Source organism: Carex rostrata, chromosome 5 (assembly GCF_964058835.1).
Source record: "Carex rostrata chromosome 5, lpCarRost1.2, whole genome shotgun sequence".
Lineage (NCBI taxonomy): Eukaryota > Viridiplantae > Streptophyta > Magnoliopsida > Poales > Cyperaceae > Carex > Carex rostrata.
This window is the reverse complement of record NC_135922.1, coordinates 1,421,475-1,437,999: the sequence shown is the minus strand read 5'-3', so window position 1 is coordinate 1,437,999 and position 16,525 is coordinate 1,421,475. Positions and strand designations below refer to the sequence as shown.

Sequence of the window (16,525 nt, the reverse complement as noted above, 5' to 3'; positions counted from 1 at the left end):
TTAAAATTGTCCATACATTAAATTTTTGTAAAGATGTTGTGATAATATAAATGTGTGTGGTGTTAATATGCCTACCCAAAGACGTAATGTCCACAAAATTAGGAACGTCATCACCTTGACATTCCCTTGGAAATAGTCATTAAATTTATAGAAACAAAAAAGGAATTAAGAAAAAGAATAATGAAAGGATCAAGTTGCAAATTTTATGGACATCACGTCTTATTTCTTAGTCAATGCTTTCATTATTCTTTTTCTTAATTCCTCCTATAGTGATAGGAGGATATATAGATTATTGTAGCCCGTCCTCTATAAATAGCGCATGAAAACTCCTCTTCCATCACCACAACCTCAAGGCGCTCGTCCTCTACCATAGTTAACAAAGTTTAACAAGCTAAGTTAACAATGGTGAGCCGGGAAACCATTATTACTCTGCTTGTGTTTGGTCTCATCAGTTCCTGCTACGGCCAGCTGAAAGTAGGCCATTACACAGGCAAATGTGGGACCAAAGATGTCGAGTCTATTATCAAGGGAATCGTCAATGCCCGCTTTGCATATGACCCAGATATCGTTGCATTCCTCCTACGCCTCCAGTTCCATGATTGCTTGGGAGATAAGGTTAAATATCAACTGCCTTGTTTTCACACACTTAGTTTACTTTATACAATATTTTCACTGCTTTAACCAAGTCATCCTTCAAAATCTTATTTTGGATATATTTTTGTTCAATATCTTTCTAATAAATGTCGATAACCCAAATACAGAAATGTGATGCATCAATACTGTTGCGGGGCCCGAACAGTGAGCAAACTGCCGTCCCGAACTTCACTGTTAAAGGCTATGAGCTGATTGATACCATCAAAGCAGCATTAGAGCAGGAATGCCCAGGTGTGGTCTCTTGTTCTGACATCATTGCAGCTGCTACTCGAGATGCAGTTGTCGCGGTATGTTAAACTTAAAAGTTTTGGTGCATCTACTTTATACCAATTAATATATATTACTAGGGAGATCTTCTAACAACTGCTATATATTATGTTGTCTAATGATTTTTTTATTCTCATTTCCCATTTTTATCAATAAATATAAGGCTAAAGGAAAGTACTTTGAGGTACCAATGGGAAGAAGGGATGGCATCGTTGGACTTGCATCTTATGTTGATCTCCCAGCACCAGATATCCCTGTTTCTAAGGCACTTAAATATTATGGAGACCAGGGCTTCAGCCCCTTTGAAACAGTTTGTTTGCTAGGTAACTAATCGTTAAATTTCAAACAAAAACTGTTACAGAATATATATTAAAGAATAAAGAAACTCATTAATTACATAGTTGACATCTTCATTTCTTATTTTTAGGTGGACACACAGTTGGAGTGACGCACTGCAATGTCATCAAGGACAGGCTGTACAACTACAAGGGCACTAATAAGCCCGACCCAAGCTTGAATGCCTTCTATGTTTTTTTCATCAGCAGCTTTATTTGCAAAAATGACACCTCAACCGACACCAATGTTGTCTTCTTAGACGGTCCTGACAGTGTCCGCACTGTTGACAACTTGTATTACAAGAAGCTGCTCGAAGGCAAGGGTGTTCTGCCGATCGATAATGCATTGGCATTCGATTCAAGTACCTCTTCATTTGTTAAGGCCTTGGCTGACAATAATGATTACTTTTTGGACAACTTCGGCAAGGTATTGGTAAAGATGGGCTCGCTCGGTGTGTATACCGGAAACCAGGGTCAAATCAGGAAAGTATGCTACAAAACAAACTAAGTCTCCAGCATCAATATAATTTATCTCTTCCTCATCTTTTGGAGACCTTTCTTTTTGTTGTTCGATCATGTTTTAATTATGCATTCTTTGTATGTGCGGTGTTCTTTCATTTTTTTATGTAACTTTTAATTTCCATGAACTTTTTGTCTCGGGATTATGTATTTGATCGAGTAATCATGCATGTACTGAATGGGATCTTTCGGAAAATATGGAGTTGAAACAGCTCATTAAATTGAGAAAATTGAGCAAATGTCTTCATATATACATGTTCGGAAATTCAGAACAGAATTCACGATTAAGTTTTTTTTTTTTGATGAAAATTGTGGATTTAGTTTACTGCAATGAGACTGTACAGAAAATTGCTTGTAACTTCGTGTTTATTTCTATAAATTTAATGACTATTTCCAAGGAAATGTTAAGGTGATCCCCTTGCAAATTTTATGGACATCACGTCTTGGCTTCGATCATTTAATATTTCCCTGTTGTGGTCTTGTGCGCTGAAAATCTTTAAAATATCCAAAATTGTGGGTCGTCTAGCACCTTGCGTAATTTTATTGGGCCATTAATTATATTAAGATAATAAGATACTTCTATAATTAGTAAGATATATGTGCTGTTGTTGTTTAAATATATAGGTTAACTTAGATCAAGAACAAGAAATTTGGGCTACTAATTAAATACACTCCTAGAATTTGGATGTTTTACATGGGCAACACTTTGGTTGTTGCATGGGAACACTCTTGCAACAAGCCCGAAAAATGGCAGTCACATGGGTTACTCATGTAAGAACTATCCATGTTACAAGCCTACAAGCAACGACTCAATTTCCGACTTGTTACATGGGCTACCCATGTAATAACTTTTTGAATTCTTTTTACATGAGCATGTGCATTTAAAAAGCACCCATGCAACAAATCTGAGATTTGGCACCTGTAGTAAGTATTTGCAACGATTAGGGGTGTCAATGGGTACGGTACAGATCAGGTGGATGCATTTTCATACTCATACCCATTAAAATTGACTTTACTCATACTGTACCCTTACCCATTAAAATTTGGAAAAATTTATGGTGTACCCATTTAAACTTCTGAAATAGCCAATTTTTCCATCAAACTACTATAATATCCAATCTATCCATACAAATTTAACACTCTTCCTTTGATCCCCTTTTATTTATTTTATTTTTTATTTAATTATTTTAAAAATCTAATTGACCATTATACCCTTTGAGGTGTCCAATGAAACGTCCAGTGCTTTTAACATTTGTTCTTCTTCTACAAACGCTACCCATCTCTTCTTACGCTACTAATCGCAATTCACTAGAATCTATCCCCTTGTTGTCCTCCTCCGCCGGACCCCTCATCTCACACACCAAAGCCATCTCACTCCCTAATGTCGATACATCTCGCGCACCGAATTCCATCTCACTCTCTAATGCCGCTACATCTTGCATTGTATAAATATTGTACTGTACAGTAAATGCATTTTTACTACAAACAACTGAAATCTAGTACAATGTTCTTGATTGAGATATTTTATCGAACACTGAGCACTCAAGAGTAATTTTTTTTAAAAATTGGATTCGCTGAGAAAGTTGGTGCAGATATTCTTACCGGCATCAATAGAAAAAGTAATCTAAAATACGTTTATGTCCAAATGCTAAAGGTATATTTAGTAGTGAATTCTTTTCTCCTTAAATGATGATGTCGCTCAGGTCATTAATTGGAGTTCGGGTTCTAATTGGAGTTTGAGTTCATGCGCATAAACCGCTACTTGACATCATTATAACTCATTGCATTCCCAAATGGAATCTAGTGAATTCTATTTCATTTCCTCTCCTCTTGTTCTATAAAATTCTTACCACTGGATTCATATCATAAGATGGTGGTTCCACAATGAACTTTTCATCTCAAGCCAATTAGCATTCTTTTTGTAAACCTGAACGATGAAGAGATAGTGATTTTTAATGGTGATGTTAGAAAAAAAGAAGAGATGAAATATTTGAGGATGAAGAGACGATAACCCATTACCGAGTAGTTAGTTTAGAATGTTATAAAGAGACACAGGACCGGGAGAGAGAGAGAGAGAGAGAGAGTGAATCGCACAAGAAGGAGGCCATGAAAATTTGGTGTGATTAGCGCTGAAGGATGTTGAAGCATCTCAAAAGAAAACGAAAGTTCTTCTTAGATCCTGTTAAAATTTTAATGGATACAATGGTCCATTGAACTTTTTTAATAGTTAAATAAAATAGGGAAAAAATAACAGGGGATATAAGAAAGAAAGTTAATTTTTAATGGGGATATTGGATATTATAGTAGTTTGACGGAGAAATTGGCTATTTCAAAAGTTTAGATGGGTACACTGGAAATTTTCCTTAAAATTTTACCTTATCCTACCCTACCTTACCCATTAATATGTTATTACATTTGTAACAAAAAAAATAAAAATAAATGTGCAATCAATTCAAACTAAATTGTTTTTTATAAAGAAAGAAAATTCAAAAACACGAATATATATATTTAAGTGGGTTGGAAATTGAATTGTATATATATGTAGATTTTATAGTTACCCTATAGGGTAATGGGTATAAAATAATCATTATCCATACCCTTACCCATTTGGTTAACAAATTTTTTTTTATCCATTCACATACCTAATAAGCTAACGGAAAAAAAATCTTACCCATACTCGCCTCATCGAATACAATACGGGTCAGGTAAATGGCTAAAGAGGTACCATTGACACCCCCAACAACGATATAAAGTGTGGGCCCCATCTAGTATTTGCAAGGATAGAGAATTGAGTAATTGCAAGGGTAGACTTGAATTTTAATAGCCAATTGTAAAAGTGTCTTGCATCATATGTTTTATTTGAATTGGCATTGGCTCAAGTTTTCTAGCAGTCATTAATTTTCAAGCCGATGGTGATGTATATGTAATTATTATGTTTTATTCTTAATTCTTGTATTTCATGCTGGCCTCCATCATATATTTGTTAATCATTTTTAAAACCCAACTAGGAAAGCAACAATAAACTTGCATGCATTCATTTTATACCCATTTTTTAAACAACAAATATTATAGACATCAACAACATATTTATACATATACAAGTACTCGACATATATATTAATTCATGCAACAAGCAATATATATATATATATATATATATATAGAGAGAGAGAGAGAGAGAGAGAGATAGGCTATGGTGCATTGCAATGCATGGAGGGGTTTGTGCATTGGACCATAAATATAAATTTCAAAATCCAAATGACCGATCCAAACCGTTCAACTTGTTCTCCATATTAATATGTGCTTGGAGACCAAATTTTATATTTTTCTGAATTTTTTTACTATTTATTAAGTATTTTACAAAATTGTTGATCCAACGGTGGCTGCTGATTTTACTATTTTGTTAAGCCACCGTTGGATCAACAATTTTGTAAAATACTTAATAAATAGTAAACAAATTGAGAAAAATATAAAATTTGGTCTCCAAGCACATATTAATATGAAGAACAAGATGAACGGTTTGGATCGGCCATTTAGATTTCGAATTTTAGATTTATGATCCAATGCACAAACCCTTCCATGCAATGCAATGCACCATAGCCCATCTCTCTCTCTCTCTCTCTCTTTATATATATATATAGAGTAAGGCTTGGGTGCTATGGATAGCATAGAGGCCTCTATGCTACGGCTCAATATTCAAGTTTTCAAAATTCAAACGGTCGATCCGAACCGTTCATCTTCTTCTCCATATTAATATCTGCTTGGAGACCAAATTTTACATTTTTCTGAATTTTTTTACTATTTATTAAGTATTTTACAAAATTATTGATCCAACGGTGGCTGCACAAAACAGTAAAACCGTTGGATTAGCGATTTTCAAAGTGGCTTAATAAATAGTAAAAAAATTCAGAAAAATGTAAAATTTGATCTCCAAGCAGATATTAATATGGAGAATAAGATGAACGGTTCGGATCGACCGTTTGGATTTTGAAAACTTGAATATTGAGCCGTAGCATAGAGGCCTCTATGCTATCCATAGCACCCAAGCCTTACTCTATATATATATATATATATATATATATATAGAGGTTGGCTAAGATCAAAGTGGTAGTTCCTGAGCTTTAGTGCTACCGATTTGTTATTCAATTTTTAAAGTTCAAAACGTCGATCCGAACCGTTCAAGTTGTTCTCCATATTAAATTGTGCTTGGAGACCAAATTTTATATTTTTCTGAATTTGTTTACTATTTATTAAGCCACTTTGAAAACAGCTGATCCAACGGTGGCTTCTGATTTTACTGTTTTATTAAGCCACCGTTGGATCAGCGATTTTCAAAGTGGCTTAATAAATAGTAAAAAAATTCAGAAAAATGTAAAATTTGGTCTCCAAGCACAATTTAATATGGAGAACAACTTGAACGGTTCCGATCGACAATTTGAAATTTGAAAATTGAAAAACGAATTGGTAGCACCAAAGCTTAGGAACTACCACTTTGATCTTAGCCAACCTCTATATATATATATATATAGAGTTATATATATATATAGAGTTAGGCTGGGGTGCTATGGATAGCATAGTGGCCTCCCGTGCTACGGCTCAATATTCAAGTTTTCAAAATCCAAACGGTCGATCCGAACCGTTCATTGTTTAATCCATATTGAAATGTGCCTGGAGACCAAATTTTACATTTTTTGGAATTTTTTGCTATTTATTAAGATAGTTTCAAAATCGCTGTTTTTATTAAAATTCTGCACCACTGGAAAACAGCGGTTTCAAAAATGCTTAATAAATAGTAAACAAATTCCAAAAAATGTAAAATTTGGTCTCCAAGCACATTTCAATATGGATTAAACAATGAACGGTTCGGATCGACCGTTTGAATTTTGAAAACTTGAATATTGAGCCGTAGCACGGGAGGCCACTATGCTATCCATAGCACCCCAGCCTAACTCTATATATATATATATATATAGGGTCTGTCTAAATTGCTGCTGGCAGCATTTCGGCAGAGGTGCTGCCGGGGCTATATTTAGCCGAGTGATGTCCAAACAATAAATCTAAACCGTTAGATGTTTAATCTATATTATAATCTACTTGGAGACCAAATTTTACATTTTTTTGAATTTTTTTACTATATATTAAGCTGGTTTGAAAACCGCTGATTTCAGTAAATTTCTGCAGCATTGAAATCAGCGGTTTTCAAACCAGCTTAATATATAGTAAAAAAATTTCAAAAAATGTAAACTTTGGTCTCCAAGTAGATTATAATATAGATTAAACATCTAACGGTTTAGATTTGTCGTTTGAACATCAAAAAATAGAAAAAACTGTGGCAGCACCGCCGGCAGAAATGCTGCCGGCAGCAAATTAGCCACAGCCTATATATATATATATATATATATATAAAGTATACAACAATTATTAGCCAACAAGCTGGCAATATCACACATACAGCCAATATATAGAGCAATATTTCATTGTACCCGAAAACTAACAACTGTTTTTACCACATCATTATTAAAACCAACACCAAAGTGTCTCAATGCAAAAACCCGTAAACAAGAACTGTTTTAAACCACAAACAACAATATATCAGCACCAAATCCTCCCATCGTCAAGTACTTGCATGACAATTAAACTAATAATTGCAATAAGAGCTTACACCATTGGATACGGATGTCATGAAAATTGTTCTCTTCATACGGCATTATTGACAGATGACACTGCATGAATAAATGAAAAAAATATGAATAACATACATAATTAAGAACTTAATCTAAAAGCACAATATAAACAAGTAATTGACAAACCTTTAAAAAAGAACATGCACAATTTTTTATGAGTGTCTCCATGTTTTAATCATAGGTCGTTTAGACAATTAAGATATTATAATTGTGATGGCCAAGTTATGCAATGCAAGTTTAAATTGATTCACATTCCTTGAATTTTAGTCTTATTTTTTACTGAAATTAATTTGTTTTCTCCTGCATTTTGTGCATCTACTATCAACAAATAAATATGTGGCAGATTAAATATCTCATGACTTTCACAATTAAATATTTTCTGCAAGTATCACAATATTAGAAAAAACGGAATAAAAAAACTCTCTGTGAATCTACATCTTCACTGGTTATTTTTGCTTATAGCACAAGCTAGGTTTTTCTTTCATAATTTTATGGAAAATACTGAAATAGAAGAGGGCATATTATTAGTGACACATAATAACGTGGTATACATGAAATCGTCACATCTGTTTTTCAAATACTAGGTGCTATCCCAGTAATGGGGCATGCCTTAGAATAAGAAATATCATTTGGTATAGAATACAGATTGAGTATTTATCCCCAACAAAGTATATATTATATAATTTGAAAAATGGGACAGTGAAGTCTTTGTCAAATTTTATTAATCTGAAAAATGAAACTACTCTGACATTAATTTAATAGCGCGCGCGCATAGAGGAACTTGACTGGTTGGCACTAATATAGACATATTAGTCCTTTTAATAAATTGGTTGCAGAAAACTATACCAAATTCGAGCAATTAAGATAATCCTATTAGTGACCATATATTAAATATGAACGATTTCGAATATCTTTTTTTTTTTGAAAACCGGATAGTAGCTATCAGGATTGTGTACAAAATACAGCAGACTACAAAACAACTAAAACAGAAATAAAAACAACAACTAGGACTGTTAGCAGTATTTCAACCACAGCCTTGCTTCTTTATATGCCTGTTCAGATAGTAAAGATGGCGGGATACATTTATTTTCAAACACATTGCTATTGCGCTCCTTCCACAGTAACCAGCATGCGGCAAAGAACCACACGCCCCATTTCGATCTTGGTATCAGGTGAAGGCTTCCTCTATATGACCTGATAACTGTCTGCTTAATGGAATCACCTCTATGCAAAATACTGTAACCCAGATACACTCTATATTTGCTCCAGAAAGAAACCGCATATTCACATTGAAATAGCAAGTGTTGTGCTGTTTCAAGCAAACAACGTTGACACTGCACACAGTTCCGGTTACTCTGTATTCCCCGACGCATCAGGACATCCTGGGTTAAAAGCCTCTCTTGTATGCATAGGTAAGCAAATATTTTGACAGTAGGTGGGATTTTCAAGTGCCATGTGAAAGGAAGGCCCTCAATTGTTCTTCCAAGAGTAGAAATGACCTTGTATAGTGATCCAGCAGAATAAGTTTTGGTAGGTGTCAGATTCCACCTATACTGTCAAAATATGGTAATCCCCTTGATGCTGCAACCTGGAGGGACCATGTGCGGTTTTCTTGAAGTGGCGCCATGAGTGAGGACATAGTTGGCATGGTCCAGTTATCAAACCAATAGGATATAGACGCCCCGGAACCGATCAGTCAAGAGGTGCATAAATCGAACAGTGGTTTCAATTTAAGTAATTGATTCCAAGAAAATGAACCGCTGACCTTCCATACCTGATGTGTATGCCTTTGTGCCGTGATTGAACAAATGGTAATAATAGTGCGAGCCCATAGAGAGTCTTGTTGCCGGTATAATTTCCACCACCATCTGAGAAGGAGAGCCCAATTCCTCTTTTCCAAATCTGCCCCTCCCATACCACCATATTGTTTTGGAGTACATACAGCATCCCAATTGATTAAGGATATTCCTCTGTTACCATGAGACCTCCCCCATAAGAATGACCTTCTAATTTTGTCAATTCTTTTAAGGACCCAATTTGGCAATAGGAAGGATCCCATGAAATAGATAGGGACCGAGCTTAGAACAGCATTCATCAACAGGAGGCGGCCTCCTCTTGAGATGAGATTGGCTTTTCATCCTTCTAACTTTGACTAAAGCCTTTCAATTAACGGCATAAAAGCTGCATTTGTCGGTCGATTAATCGTCAGTGGTAGGCCTAGATAAGTAACAGGAAAATATGTTTTAGTGCAGCCCAATAATGCCGATATGATTGTCATCTGGTCAGACCCCTGATTGATCGGTATCCAGGAGCTTTTGTTGAAATTGATATGGCGTAAAATTAAAGATTGATCAAAACACATAGAACCATCAATTTCTAAACTACCAATAGTATTTTTCTTTTTCCTATTTGATGCAACTACATGAAAAAATTTGGTATTAAGATCATCTTCTAAAAACCATTGTAATCTTGACCGTTGTTGCCAGTATTGTTCTTCTTCTAAACAGAGCTTATATAAATCATGTTGACAAGCCTTTAAAAAAGAACGTGCATAAATTTTATGAGTGTCTCCATGTTTTAATCATAGGTTGCTTAGACAATTAAGATATTATAATTGTGATGGCCAAGTTATGCAATGCAAGTTTAAATTGATTCACATTCCTTGAATTTTAGTCTTATTTTTTACTGAAATTAATTTGTTTTCTCCTGCATTTTATGCATCTACTATCTACAAATATATGTGGCAGATTAAATGTCTCATGACTTTCACAATTAATTCTGCAAGTATCACAATATTAGAAAAAACAGAATAAAAAAATCTCGCTGTGAATCTACATCTTCATTGGTTATTTTTGCTTCTAGCACAAAGCTAGGTTTTTCTTTCATAATTTTATGGAAAATACTGAAATAGAAGAGGGCATATTATTAGTGACACATAATAACATGTTATACATGAAATCGTCACATCTGTTTTTCAAATACTAGGTGATATCCCAGTAATGGGGCATGCCTTAGAATAAGAAATATTATTTGGTATAGAATACAGATTAAGTATTTATCCCCAACTAATATATTATATAATTTGAAAAATGGGACAGTGAAGTCTTTGTCAAATTTTATTAATCTGAAAAATGAAACTACTCTGACATTAATTTAATAGCGCGTGCGCATAGAGGAACTTGACTGGTTGGCACTAATATAGACATATTGGTCCTTTTAATAAATTGATTGCATAAAACTATACCAAATTCGAGCAATTAAGATAATCCTATTAGTGACCATATATTAAATATGAACGATTTCGAATATCAAGTTGTCTCTAATAAATGGCAAAAAAAAAAATCATTAATTTTTCAAAAATTTCTTAATTTTCATTATTTTTGTGTGTGCATGATACACAAATAGTGCCAGTCACATTCCAGATTGTTGTCAAAAGGTTTAAAGAAATTGGAATGCTCAAAGGAATTGGAAACAAATTGATGTCAAAAGTTTTTTTTGGCATTAGCTGCGGTATGATTTGGTGTCTTGAAATTGGTAACAAATTTTGATATACTTTTTTTTGTTACCAATTTGGAATACTCAAAGGAATTGGAAAATCTGAAGATATGTATGTTCAAGTACAAAATGTTTGAAGAATATATTAAAAACTGATGATATATCAATTTTTTTAATTTTCTTGTGTTATTATCTTATTCTTTATGTTATGTTTTGAGATGATAGATTGACACTAGTGGAAAAACAGAAATCAAAATCGGCTTATCTGAATCGGCTGTAAGAACCAACCGATACTCATAACTATCAGTATCGGTTCTATAACTAAAACCGATACTAATATCCACTGAAACCACAGAACCTGAGCTAATTGCATCGGTTCTAAGATTAAAATCGATGCTGATAGTATCGGCATCGGTTCTAAACTAAAAACCGATGCTAATTATCAAGTATCAGCATCGGTTCTTAGCTTAGGAACCGATGCTGATAGTGCTATTTATTTAAAATAATGCGGATTACTAGCAGCATCGGTTTCTAAGCTAAGAACCGATGCTGACAGTCCTATTTTTTGTAATTCCATAGAAAGATATTTTTTTTTTGATTCCATTCCATAGAAGAAACAAGTATATTTTTTTTTGATCCCATAGAAGAACCAAGGATCGATATCATATACTTCACTTGCTCTCTCTCCACACTCCAAAAAGTCGGCAATGGCGAAATTATCTTCGGACGACATAGAAGGCGAAAGCGAAATGGCGAAGCGGAGAAAGACTAACGAATTGAAGATCAGACTTTGAATATTCCGTCTTCTCAAAATAAAATCAAAGAAGTAAAGACTTTGAATCCTCCATCTTAGAATAAAATCAAGGGGCGAAAGACTTTGAATCCTACATCTCCTCAAAAGAAGACTGGAGAAAAAAATGAGATAGCCACAATCCATACCGACTTTCTGGAGTGCTCAATTTGTTTCAATCTCATGTACTCTCCAGTTATTAAAAAAAAAAAAGAGCAAGAGAGAGAGAGCAATTTGTTTCAATCCATACCGACTTTTTGGAGTCTGGAGAGAGAGCAAGTGAAGTTTGTGATATCGACTCTTGGTTCTTCTATGGAATAAAAAAAAATATACTTGTTTCTTCTATGGAATCAAAAAAAAAATATCTTTCTATGGAATTAAAAAAAATAGCACTATCAGCATCGGTTCTTAGCTTAGGAACCGATGCTGATAGTAATAATTTAAATAAATAGTACTTTCAGCATCGGTTCCTAAGCTCAGAACCGATGCTGATAGCACTAGTGGAAAAACTGAAATCAAGATCGGCTTATCTGAATCGGTTCTTAGCTTAAAACCGATGCTGATACTATCAGTATCGGTTTTAGTGATAGAACCGATACTGATAGTCGCTATTTAGCTTTTTCCTAAGTCTGATTCTTCACAGAATCAGTCTTCTTTCTTCCTCCGTTGGTTGGCGCAGCAGCTAATTTAGTGGGCATTGATCAGCTAACTCACTCTTCTTTTCTCAGGTTCATTAATTGATTGATCATTTCTTTTCTCAAGTTTGATGTTAGATCTAGCACCATTTAAGCTCTAATTCAGCTCATTTTATAAACCCTAATCTATCTTTTGTTTGGCAGCTGAGATGGGGTATAAAAGAGGACGTAAAAGTGAGGAACTATTATTATCAGAAGATGGCTACTTATCACCGGAGGTGGCGATCCGAGATGACTAAATTGTGGCGCGCGGGTGTAAACCGAGCAAAATATGGAAGAAAAAGACTGGGAGGTATTTGTCAAGTATCGAGAGACGGAGGAGTTTCAGGTATGTTTATTTATGCGGATCACCTACCTAATCTCTAAGTAAGAATTCAAATTCTCTTATAATTAAGGCCTACAATGATTGACTTGACATATTAATTGTAGGCTGCTAGCAAGATTGGAAAGGAGAATCAGACCAAAAACGAGTATCCGCATTTCTTAGGATCTAGAGGTTACATGGGCGAGGGTTTTCGGAGTAGGCTTACAGATGCTATGCAGACGATTGCAGACCAGAAAGCATCTAGTGATCCGTCTTCCCAAGGCTCAACAAGTGCATTGAAACCAGAAGAGGTCCTTGAAATGTCGATTGAGCATAGGCATGTCACCTGGAGACTAGGAAGACAAAAGCTCGATAAGGAGACCAAGGAACGCTTTTATCCAGAAACATACACACCGGTCATCGAGAAAATTGTAAGAATTTTAGATATTGTCATTCATTGAAACCTCTACTTTAATTTATTAGTTTAAGAATTTTAGATATTGTCATTCATTGAAATCTCTACTTTAATTTATTAGTTTATAACATGTTGTCATTCCAGGAAGAACAAGAGGCGGCTATGAAACAAGGCTTGTTGGCCGTCGAACGATACGACGATGTTCTCGGAAAATCTCTGCCAAATCCGGAACATCCTGGGAGGGTGAGAGGAGTGGGAGGTTTGGTCCCTATGAGAAAAACATATGAGAAGAGCTCAATAAGGAGGAGACGCGCTCCCTCGAGTTCTGAAGAAAAAATGAGGGAAGAACTGAGGGAAGAAATGAAGGAGAAAGTAAGAGAAATAGAGGTGAGACTAGAAGCAAAAATGAGGGAAGAAATGAAGGTTCAACTTGCACTTTTGGTTCAGCAGTCAATGGGCCAACAAGTTCAGGCGTTTACCCCAACAGTCCTTCAGAGCAGCAGCCAGTCAGTCAAACCAATTACAGATCTTTCCGAGTATACTGAGGTAATGCAAATTCAAATTCAATAATATTCAAATTTCACCATTTATTTTCCATTACATGTTGTGCTGTTCATACGTTTTAGTTTATTCGAGTAAATACATATATCTGAACAGGAGGCAGAACTAAGCTGCAAACTCCAGGCAGTTGTCAATGGGAACACTATTCAAGTAGCCATGGGGACAATTCACGTTCCAGTTGCACCCGGTGGAACAATTCACAACAGGCCGATGCCGCTCGACCATGCAAGAGTAATGGTTGATGGTATTTTCGATGTGGACTTCATAGATCACCCATTACCGGTACCAAATGGCGAGCAGGAAACCCTAAAGGATGCCCTCGGCAGTTTCACTGCATGGCCGATGTCCATGATAGTGATAGGTTCAGCTGAGGTATATTATTATTACAAGTTCTTATACTTTGAGAATTAGTATATGTGTGATAGAGTTATAAATGATTTTGGATTTTACTTCAATTTATTATGAAATTTTGCAGGAACCAGGCAAAGAAATGATTATTCCCGGAGGTCCGATAGCAACGAGTCACTGCAAGGCATTTGATGGTATCAATTTTGACAAGTTGGGACAGACATTCAAGCATATTCGTGATCGGTTTTTGGAGCTAGATGGCAGCCCAATCGAAATCGATTCCCCAGCTGATCTTTTATGTTCAGATGACTCCATACGCATATTTGCAAATGATTATGCGGCCTTGCTTACTCCACAGGAGTGGCTCACTGCACCAGTTGTTCAGATCTGGATGCTGTGAGTTAATATTTGTAATAATTGCAGAATTTTAGTACTTGTAATTCAAATTTCACAAAATTGAGATCACCTTTGTGTCTTTATTTTGTAGGTATTGGCACAAATACCTCAAGGAGGAATATCCCGGTGAGCAGGTTGGTTTCATGGACCCCAGTCAAACGAATGCCACCCTGTTGAATGAAGACCGAGGACGTGTTCTTCAATACATAGGGAAAGCACTCCGAGAAAATCGGGACAAGAGATTAATCTTCATACCATACCATTAGATGTTAGTGTTACATATATATATATTCTAATTTTATTATATTTTTTTCAATTCATATAAATTGAATAATATGACATGCTACAAACATAACATGCAGAAATCATTGGATATTGGTCGTACTTATGCCAACAGAACGTTCATTGTACGTGTACGATTCTGATAAGAAGTCTAAAAGAATGCTGATGATCAGTGCTGCTATCGAGGAGTAAGTGTCTTTCCTAAATTTTACGTTTTGTTTAGAATACTAATGATTTCATTATTATATTATCATTTAAAAAATGTCTCGCAAGTACTGATTGTGCAATGTTTTCATATTTCAACAGCGTCTTCATAAAGGAAATGGGTGCTTCTTTAACGGTTCGTAACGATTGCAAGGTAATAGTTCCTATTGCGATATAATTATAATGAATATACATATAAGTCATTTGTATGCTCGTAATACAAACATTTTCTTTTTTTGAAACTTGTTATATAGTGCCCACAACAACCAGCCGGCTGGGAATGTGCATATTATACTATGTTGCTCATGCAAGACATAATAAAGCACTGTCTCCATGTTTTTCCGCAATTGAAGGTATATATGCATTTATAAATTTTTCAAAAATAAGAATTGTTGCTTCAAATATAATCAATTTAATTGTATATATATGCTCTTCACAAATTCTAAAAATGCAGGATATTCCCGCTAAATATACGGTACAACGCTTGGCCGAGTTTCGCCATATGTGGGCCCAAGTCTTGCTGAAAGAAATTAAGACGAGAGGAAGTTAGGAACAAGAATTTTTTGTAATAAGTTAGGATGTGTATGATATATAATTAATTTAGGATGTGTTTTATTGATAATTAATTTAGGATGTGTTTTATTGAAAATTAATTTAGGATGTGTTTTATTGAGTATTTAGGATTTGTGATAATTTGAAATTTCGGCCAGCTAAATAAATATGGAAGCTGGCCATTTATAAAAAATATTTTTTAAAAATTCAACAGAGTATCAGTATCGGTTGTACTGTACAACCGATGCTGATAGTAATTTCTGAATTTAAAAAATATAATTTCAAATATATATCTGCATCGGTTGTAGTGTACAACCGATGCTGATAGTGAATTTCTGAATTTAAAAAATATAATTTCAAATATATATCTGCATCGGTTGTACACTACAACCGATGCTGATAATATTTTACTGAATTTTAAAAAATATAATTTACAATATAGATCTGTGTCGGTTGTTAATTACAACCGATGCAGATAGTAACTAGTAGTATCGGTTGTAACAACCGATACAGATTTGTTTAGTATTTGTATCGCCCTCATCAGAATCGGTAGTGAACCGATACTGATATCTGTATATAACCGATGCTGATTCTATTTTTTCCAATGGTGTGATGTAGTTCTTTTGTTGGTACTTGTATGCTATTGGTTTGCTTTTCTTTTTTAATATTCGAATTGTAAAAACATTTCATAGGTGATTGATACTGTTTTGGTACCAGCACCTGTGAGTATCATGTATTTCAAATGAAAGCGGTGGGTTATTCCACTTTCTAAAAAAGAGAGAGAGAGAGAGAATAAAACAATGGAAATTTTAATTTGAATTCTTTGTTTTCTTGTTCTTGATCAAATTTAAGCTATATTTTAAAACAACAACAGCGCACATATCTTGCTAATTGAAGATATATCTTATTATCTTAATATAATTACCGTGTAAAATTAAGAAAATCATATATAGCAAGCTGCTAGACAGCCAATAATTTTGGATATTTTAAAGAAGTTCAACGCAGGAGACCACAACTTGGTTGT

The 16,525-nt window shown here is 34.7% G+C and overlaps 1 protein-coding gene across 1 annotated transcript; it reads left to right on the top strand.

Annotated features, from left to right (window-relative positions):
- Positions 1-402: 402 nt before the first annotated feature.
- LOC144554342 (peroxidase 60-like) lies at positions 403-1,764 on the top strand. The gene is made up of 4 exons (XM_078302668.1): positions 403-615; positions 762-941; positions 1,085-1,244; positions 1,349-1,764. Exons 1-4 carry the CDS (start codon positions 403-405, stop codon positions 1,762-1,764), a joined length of 969 nt encoding a protein of 322 aa, XP_078158794.1.
- Positions 1,765-16,525: the final 14,761 nt, after the last annotated feature.